The sequence below is a fragment of the Gopherus evgoodei genome, chromosome 3 (assembly GCF_007399415.2).
Source record: "Gopherus evgoodei ecotype Sinaloan lineage chromosome 3, rGopEvg1_v1.p, whole genome shotgun sequence".
NCBI classification, from domain to species: domain Eukaryota; kingdom Metazoa; phylum Chordata; order Testudines; family Testudinidae; genus Gopherus; species Gopherus evgoodei.
In genome coordinates, this window is record NC_044324.1 from 109,370,783 (window position 1) to 109,380,475 (window position 9,693).

General features: G+C 40.8%; 1 protein-coding gene across 1 annotated transcript in view; it reads right to left on the reverse strand.

The window, feature by feature from the left end:
* ARHGAP18 (Rho GTPase activating protein 18) overlaps nucleotides 1–9,460 on the reverse strand; it is a 129,462-nt gene extending 120,002 nt beyond the window's left edge. Inside the window, exon 1 of the mRNA XM_030556285.1 lies at nucleotides 9,225–9,460. Coding sequence (XP_030412145.1) covers nucleotides 9,225–9,268 — 44 coding nt within the window. The 5' untranslated portion in view covers nucleotides 9,269–9,460. The remainder of the gene's footprint in view (nucleotides 1–9,224) is intronic.
* Between the last annotated feature and the right edge of the window lie 233 nt (nucleotides 9,461–9,693).

Consider the following 9,693-nt stretch of genomic DNA (forward strand, 5'->3'; position numbering starts at 1 on the left):
CTAATAGTCAAGAATCTAATAGCCATCCCCCCTCTTAAGTTTTCACTGGTGAAATATTTTGCAAGAGCAAAGAGGGTTCTGATTCTGCTATTCCTGTGCCAACTGTACCACTTAATGAAATGATTTTTTATGCTTGATTTAATAGTGACTGCAGCAGAATGTCTCTTTGACTCCCACAGTCAAGAGTTAAATATTTATTTGCAGCATCAGTGATTTCTGTGCCAAAATATTGTTCCAGACATTCAAGTACATTCACTTGAGTTGAAGTTTTTCCAGAAATACTTTGTTTTTTGCCATGTTCATTCATTTCAGAGATGCTGCTCGTTTGGCAAGGAATAATTTTCTAAATGTCATTGACATATCAAGCATCAAAATAAATTTCATTCAGTGCTGCTCTCAATACAGCCAAAAGAACAAGATGATTTTCATTGTTCATACCCACTAGAATGGATGATAAAATGGAGTTATTATGGACAGCTTATGTCTTGTGATAAAGAGCCTCAATTTTCTGAGTTTGAGACCACAGCCACCTCTTAGGTCAAAAGTACTTATGGCAGTGTCATCAATCAAGCCAGCATTATTACAACTCCCAAGAGATACAGTCAGATTGTTTTATTTAGATTATGTCTACACTACCTTGGGATCGATACTGCTGCAATCAATGCACCAGGGGTCAATTTAGTGGGTCCAGCGAAGAGCCACTAAATCGACGGCAGAGCGCTCTCTAGTCGACTCTGGTACTCCATAGGGAATGAGAGGAATAAGGTAAGGTGACACTCTCCCAGTGACCCAGCACGGTGTAGACCCTGCATTAGGCCAACCTACGCTGCATCAACTCCAGCTATGTTGTTCACGTAGTTGGAGTAGCGTAACTAAGGTTGACTTACCAAGACATAGCCTTAGTGTGAAAATTACCCCAGTGTTGTGGCCCTGCCCTAAGACCCAGATTGTGAAAGTTAGCCCTAGTCATGAGTATAAGGTAGCACCGTGTCTCCAATAGGCTGCTTTTGGTAGAAAAAGGAAAGGATCATGGGAATAGATATTGCTGCTTCCCTTTCTTTAGCCCATGAGAATAGGGAGAGAAGACGCCCTAGCTCTTACAAGAAGAACCTGCAGAGCATGGCGGTGAGTGAGCTCGAGGGGAGAGGTGTGTGTAAAGGGCATTGGAGGGGCAGGTCATTGGATTTTTGGAGGATTTCTTGGCTCTTTAGGACTGTCTCAGAAATCTCAATGTTGCCCATAGCATCACTGCCATGGGATGCCACTGGTACAATGCCTACAAGCATTGCAACTGTGGAAGCGACATTAAATAAAACAGAATAAAATAGAGGAAGAGCAGCAAGCTGCGTCCTGTCCTGTCCTGTCAAGGCTGACCACAAGGCAGACGTTTAATGAATTCTTAACCCCACAGTAGTTTTCATAAGTGATTTTTTAAAATCAGTTTGTGAGGTTTCTTTTCCCCTTTTCTAGAAACAATCACTTTTACTGCATGGCTGGCACCGCTCTCCAAGTGCTGGACCTCTTCATGTCAATGGTGCAAATTCAGATATTTTTAGAGGGGTGAAGGGTAAATTCCAGTCCCCACCCTTCCCTTAGGGGGGATCCTGTTCTAATTCCTGCTCATCCCCTGCCTCCTCCGAAGGGACCCTGGATCTCCCTTAGCCTGGGAGTCTCCCTTCTTGGTGGCACCCCTGTGCTCTGCTGTACAGGTACAGATTCCCCATGCACCAGGTCATGATACCATTTGGCCTGGTCTCCCCTCCATCTGAATGGCAGGGCGGCCAGGCAAATTTGAATGATGTTGCAACCCTGTGCACCAGGTCCCAACGCCATTCACTGAAAATTGCCCTGGCTGCCCCTTTGTCTGCACAGAGGGGTACCTGGGTCAAATTTCAGTAGAATTGTGACTATGCAGCCAAAGCAGCACTCCAGGTACTGCACACTAGCAAAAACTGACTAGGGCTTTGTCTACATGGAGATTTGAACCAGGTTAAAGGTATGGATTTAAATAAATTAAGTGCATCCTCCTGGGTGAAAATTCTTATTTTGGTTTGAGAGGTTTTTTTTTATTATTATTTTGCTTAAGTTGATAAGGAACAGCTTTAAGCTAAACCAAGGTAAGTCAAACTTAAACTGAACTAAGGGTGCAAGTTTGTGTGTAGACAAGACCTAATCCCTCAGCTCTTATGGGCTCGTCAAGGGCTTCTTCTTGTGCTCAAGAACCTCTGAGGAAAAAGACATGGGAGGAGTTGTGAGTACCTCAGTAAAGATGACTGACCACTGTGCAGCAACTTCAGTTGAAAAAGCAAATAAATGGCTAGGCAGATTCATAGCGGCACTGGGAAGAATACAGAATTATAATAAAAGCAAAAAACCTGTTTAAAGAACACTAAGGTTGTAAAATTAAATGGACAAGAGTAAAAACTTCCAAAGTTAACAGGTAGCCATAACTATGTCCCCTTGTTCATAGGCATTACAATTCAGTATTTTAATTGTGATCACATACAGTTTCTCAAACAATGCAATTAAGGGCCTTTAAACCCTAATACTAGCAAGAAAGGACTAGTAATGTGAGTCAAATTTTCAGGGTCAGGCTAACACAATTCTGTTTTTTCTATAAAGTAAAGGCCAGAATGTGGCCTGTCCGGCATGCCAGTGCAAGGCAGTAAGACTGTTTAAGGTTCCCCATTACTCCCCACATTACATGCCCACTTGTGCAGCTGGGCCAGAATGGGAGGGAATGGCTGGAAGTGGGTGAAACCTTGACTCCAGCCCCACAATATGGCCAATGGCATAGTTACACAGACCAGTTGGGGAACATACACTTTGCCAAGTATAGATCTCTTGCCATGTACTCCCTCGCAAGAGCTGCTGGGAGACTGAGAGGGTTATTTCTGCAAGAGATGCACCACAATGCTGAGCTAGCTCATAACATCATAATCTACCCTAAGTGGCATATCCTACAGTCCTTACTCAAGCAAAATTCTTGTCTAATTTAACTGGAATTTTGTGAGAGTGTAAGAATTCAGGACTGGAGCCAGAGGTTGAGGGATGAAGGAAGACCTGACTAATGGCACAAAGAGAAAAGAACATTTTATTCTCTGACCCGTTTTTCTAAAAATATAAATAAAAAGGGGAAACTACAACATCTGGCACTCTTGTGACCACTCCACAACAAAAGGCCTGGCCTTAGTACTGGCTATTTCAATATATAATCTTGCAGCATTTCCTAAATTCATGTTCTAAGCCACTTTATAACAAAACTTACAATTAATGCAAAATAAATACTAACATCACATTTCTAACAAAATAAGTCTTCCTCTTTAAATATATTTCACAGTCTTGTTGTTTTCCTATTTCTTTAGCTTAATGAGTTTTAAAAACCTCCTAAAATAAAAAGAAATAGGACTCCCCCATAACCATGCTCTCATGAATGTACAGTCTCCTTTATATGATATGCTGGAGGTATATCTTTGGTAGCATCCAGTGGCCATTCCCCCTCTGAATGCTGTCTTGTCTTTATGGGTTTATTATGTCTTTGTAGTCTTCTGTTTGTTTAGTGTTTCTTGGTGCTGTGATTTGGGGCTGTTCTATCTGCTTCTGTCTCCTTTGTTTGTTGTTCTCAAGTATTGATGCGCATCTGCTTTGATTTATTTAATTATATGTTATATTTTCATATGGTGCAAAATATTTATTCTCTCAGTAAATAATTATTACAAAAAAGAAAATATATGAAACCATCTGACTTGTGCTGAGTTTTATTTTTTTCCAAACAGCCAATTTTCACAGCACAGTCAGCTATGGGAGCCTGATTTAGAGTTGAGAAGGATTTATATTTTTATTGAAGGATTAAAATATACAATTGTTTTGTTATCTATTTATTTAAACAGATAGCAAGACAGTAATAAAGGTTCATAAAAATCACATCACTGGCACAGAATCTAAATATTTCCTTTTATAAAACATGTTGTAACAAGATTTTAGAAAAAAATCTTTTCCTAATAATAATAATAATTAATAATCTGATTAACCGTGAATTAAAAATAGACATTATGGCCCAAATCCCAAAATGTGTTTAGGCACCTAAATCCCATTGAAATCAATAGGTGTTTAGCGCCTAAATATCTTTTGAGGATCAGGACCCAAGTATCTGATCATGTCCCACTGAAGTCAATGTTAATTTTACCATTGATTTCAATAGGCACTTTACCATTCACCTCTTATTGAACTTGAGCCTATAACATCATCAGTCCAAGTAGGTGATTGTGATCGGTATCTATCAATAGTCATACCTGAACTGCTTATATCTGTTAAAGAGGTATGTTTATTTTTGTTTTTGTTTCAGGAAGGATATTTTTGAGAATGTCACGGCATCAGGCAATATCTTGTTGTTCCTGCAACTATCACCTTTGGGACCCTATTTCTGGGTATATTAACTACAGCAAAGTTCAAAGGTGAATCAGGTAGGCAAAAATCCAAACATCCTTACATTAGAAGGTGCTCATAGTTCTCCTCAGTAATTGTTCCTATGTGGTGGTAACTTCATTCTATTTTTCAGTAATTACTGAATGTGATCTCCATATGACAATCATCTGTGACATCTGTGCTATTTCCGTAGCATAGGCTTATCTTGTCACAAATTATGTAGTTAAAATCTTACAGGATAGAATCTATGTCATCCAAGTCCTCACTATCCAAAAATCTCTTCCTATTGAAATGCCAGTGTAATGTTTGTTGTTTACTTGCACTGTAGTAGCACCTAGAAGTCCCAGTCATAGACCCCACTGTTATAGACAATATAAGCTCTTCGGGGAAGGGATCATCTTTTTGTTATGTGCTTTTACAATCTAAGTATAGGGCAACACACACACGCTGGATACAGATAGATGGGGAGCAGAAGTTAAAAATGAAACAATGTTGATCAGCACAAGGCATTGGTCTCAGCAATTGCCCAGCCATTCTCAAGTCACCAACATAGCTTCCTGTTCTATTGATTCTCTGCCTATTCACTTCCAACAACCACATTCTGGTTTAAACAGACATTATATTGCACAAATTTTGGGTAAGCAGTAACCTATTAAAGGTTTGTTGTTTTTTTAAAATCATGGCTCATAAATGACTTTTTTCTCTTAACTTCCAGTGATACTTTATTAGTACATGTCTCCTCTTTGCTTTATTGTATTCCGGGTTTATTCTTATTACATTACAAGACACTAGATAGTTGCAGCAAGTACAAGCACAATTTTACAGTGAGCCTAAACTATTGAAACTGAGTACTGTTCAACTAAATTTAGATAATAAAATATCAATGTTTATTTTTACTCTTGTCTGTTATACAATTAGTATCTTTTAGGGTTGCAAGTTTCTTCTCTAATCTTTACTGGGAGATGAAGGGGACACACCCAAAGCAGTTTATTGATTGAATGTGGGTGCATGGCAGGTCACTGCTGCAAGGTGACTCTACCTACCTCATAATTAGGGCCCTACCAAATTCACAGTCATAAAAAATGCATCACAGGCTGTGAAATCTGGTATCCCCCCATGAAATAGTGCTTTTGTCCTATACTATGCAGATTTCACTGGGGACCAGCATTTCTCAAATTGGGGGTCCTGACCCGAAAGGGAGTTGCTGGGGGGAGTCACAAGGTTATTTTAGGGCATCATGGTATTGCCACCTTACTTCTCTGCTGACTTCAGAGCTGAGTGGCTGGTGAGCAGCGACTGGTGGCTGATCGCCCAGCTCTGAAGGCAGCTGTGCAAATGTAAGGGTGGAAATACCATACCATGCCATACTTACTTCTGCGCTGCTGCTGGCGGTGATTCTGCGTCAGAGCTGGGCTCCCAGCCAGCAGCTGCCATATTCTGGCTGCCGAGCTCTGGAGGCAGCACCGCCGCGAGCAGCAGCGCAGAAGTAAGAGTAGCAGTACCACAACAATATCCCTTACCACAGCAGTATCCCTTACAATAACTTTGCAAACCCCCCCCACACACACACACACATATTCTTGTTGGGTGAGGACCCCTACAATTACCACACCATGAAATTTCAGATTTAAATAGCTGAAATCATACTTTAAGATTTTTTAAATCCTATGATTGTGACGTTAACCAAAATGGACCATGAATTTGGTAGGACCCTATTTATAATGCTTAATCATGCCAGCTCATGACTGTCTGGCATGGTTAAGACATGGATGTCCTTATCACTTTTGTTATGTGGATGGAACAACAAGATTACATAACTATATTAAAGAATAAGATTACAGACTAGGTCTAGACTGTAATCCATGCAGGCTCCTTGGGGATGCTTGAGTAGCCTTCCTTATCTTGTTATAAGTCAAAGCATGAGCTGTACCTTCTGCTGTATATTGACTCAAATTGCACCTTTGTCTACCTGCTTTCAGATATTGCCATCCTCCACTGCAACAAAACATTGTTTTCTAGCTGCAGTTTTGCCCCACTCATGCCCATTCAGAATGCTGCTGCAAAGATCATTTTCCTAACCAGTAGCTTTGACCATGTCTCCCCTCTGTTTGCATCCCTCTGCTGGCTCCCTTTTCTCAATTAGATCAAAAATAAGCTACTTGTCTTCATTTGCAAGGCCCTTTGTGGCCCATTCCCTACCTACCTGCCATCTCTCATTCACTATGGAAATGTCTGCTCCCACCTCCAATCAGCCCACAATCCTGGCCTCCAATGCCCCCTTGTGCTTTCTGTCATGCTGCCCCTCATGCTTGGGAGAAGCTCCCCATAAACATTAACAAAACTAACTCATTATGCTCCTTTAAATCTCTTCTCAAAAAACCTCTCCTTTTCACTAAAGACTACAAAAAACTAGACAATGGTTAGGCTGCCGGTGTGCTCAGACCACTGCCTATCATGCTGACCAGCATTGCCTGTTTCCTTGTATTCTCCCATCCCTCTGTCTGTATCCATTTGTTGTCTCTTGTTTTATACTGAGATTATAAACTCATTAGGGAAGGGACCATCTTTTTGTTCTGTGTTTGTACAACTCCTGGTCCATTGCTAGGGCTCCTAGGGACTATGGTAATACAAATAATTAATAATAATAATAATTAATAAATCCAGAAGCTACAGAAGGCCCACATTGCAAGGGAGCTGAGATCAGAAGGACCACATGGGTTAACTGTGAAGCCATATAGCAGGTCTCCATAGTCTCCCATTCCACTGGAGTGTGGAGGAGTGAGGCATGATAGTGGAGGTTGGAGCACAATGAATGGGTCTGCACACTTCACAATTTTACTGACCCACAAATACACACAGTGAAGGAGCAGGAGTATACAGCTGCAATTCCTGCCCAGTACCTGCATTATGTACTGATTTGACAAAAACAGAGCCAGATTTTCAGTTAGACTTGTGCAACTTCACAGATGCATTTGCGTGGTCTTAATTATTTGGGCAAATAGGCAAAGTGCACTTTTGGATCATGTATTTTTGCATACATGTTCCCAATTAAATGCCCAACTGGACGTGTGAGTGTTCGTGTGCAAGAGCAGCCGTTTGCCTGCCTGATTTGTCAGGATAAAGTGTGTGTATGCAAATGTGTGCATACATTGTGTGTTTCTAACTCTGAAAATGTGTGCCCTAATTTCTCTTTACATATAAGATTGTGCTCCCCACATTCCAATTCTATTCTTAGAAAATATTCGAGTCCATGATTTTGTAAATATTGATATGCTCCAGTTAACTACAGAGAATACCAATTTCAAAGGAGTGTTGTAAGGATTAATTTGTTGTACTCTTAATGTTTTCTTGTGACATCAGATTGCTTGTGCAATTATTCAGCACCTTTAAACTTCTGTAAGTAAACAGCTATTGTAGCATCAGACTAGAAGCAACTCATATTATGGACAGTTAATTCCCTTTTGAGAACAGTGCCCATTGTAGTTATTTAGGGCCACTGACTTCAATGGCAGTTGAGGACTCTCAGCATCTCAGAAGAAGCCCAGCACCTTACAGGAAACTTTGCAGAATCAGTTTTATAAAGTTATCCAAAGTACATACTCTAATCACTTCACCGCCTAAGAAAACGAAGTTAAGTCTCTGGTGGAATGACATGCCTTTACAATCTATATAAAATCACTGTTAATATTTAAAATTTATTTTAAGACAGCTATATAGCAATATTCCAGGAATGCAGCTTAAAAATAACCAACAAAAATAACTCACATTGACCACTCAATTGTTTGTTTGGTGGTGTTTTTCATGTATTCCTTCTAAAGATAACTTATTTTTATAAGTAAATATTTTTAAGTTAAATCCAACATTTTAATGCATATTTTCTGTTTTGAAAATGTTTCACCACAAATGTCACTGCTTTTAGAAACTGGATTTCTTAACAGGAATATGCTCCCTTAAATGACTTGTAATTCTTTTGATCTTTGACTATTGCAATATATGATCGTTTACCTGATCACACTATACACACTTGTGTATTTGTACCCTCACTTTCTGTCCATGGGAATCACAATATTTATGTTTGTATTTCAGATTCTAAAGGGAGTAGTTTTAAGAAAAATTGGCTTAGCAATGTTGTCTCTCCACAGCTATATTTAAAAGAAAAAAACTGAAGCAAGCTTATTTAATCCATTTTGTTATAAGCCAATTACACTATTATGCTGATCACAGACCTGTAATATAAAACAATAGCTATCACATTTTTAAAAAATCTTTAAAAAGAACTATTTATTATAATGAGTTTTCAATAAGCTAATCATATAGTATCATATAATAATATATTAAAGCAATTAAGTCTATCATGTGTACTTTTTTCTCCTTATAAATTAATGCCCTTCACAACTACAGGATATGACATGGAAAACGGTTGTGATTTTTCACCTGTATTTCACTAAAATAGAAGCAAGTGAGATGACAGCTGCAAAAGTTGCTCTCCAGTTTTCTGTTTAGGAACAACCAAGCATGCGGAAAATAACCTACCAGTTACCATTGTATTTGCAAAGCTAGTACCGCATAGGAGGATCTATCCCAGGTTGCATTCAACCATCATCCCAGGAGAGAGTGGGTGGCTGGTGGTGGCAACTGGGTGCAGTGTATTTTGTAGGAAGAGTGTGTGTCTAGGCAGAGTGGAGGTGTGAGTGGGTGGCAAGGGATGTTTGGATGTTTGGGAGCAAGTGTCTGAGTGTATGTGTGGGTGGGGGTGTGTTAACAGTGTGTGTCTAAGAGACAAATGTGTCCTCTCTTACCTTAGATGCAAGTAGTGCACCAGCTTGGTTACCACAGTAACCATCTTGCTGGAGTCCAATTTCGCAGCCTGTGGCACGGGAATCCCAGGACCAAGAGACGGTCAAAGCTGCCAGTGGACTCCTCCTCCCCAAGCAGCTGGCTCCTGGCTGTTGCCTTCCTCCTTTGTCTCCCTCAGGACCAGGCACTACGGGGACAGCGGCGGCGGCTTTGCCTCTGACGCTTTCAGCTGCCCTGCATGATTAGCGCCGCTGAGCCGGTGCCTGCTGCTCATCCCTGCGGCGCGGACAGGACCCGGAGAGCAGAGGGAGGAGCGGGGCTGGCACAGCTGCGGGCTTGTGGCAGGAGCAGCAGCTAATCCCCCCCCACACACACACACGCAAAGCTGCGCCTCGACCCTACAGCACCGCCTCCCCCCCTCGGGGGCAGCACTTTGGACCCCCATTAGCACCCAAGACCCCAGTCCATTTC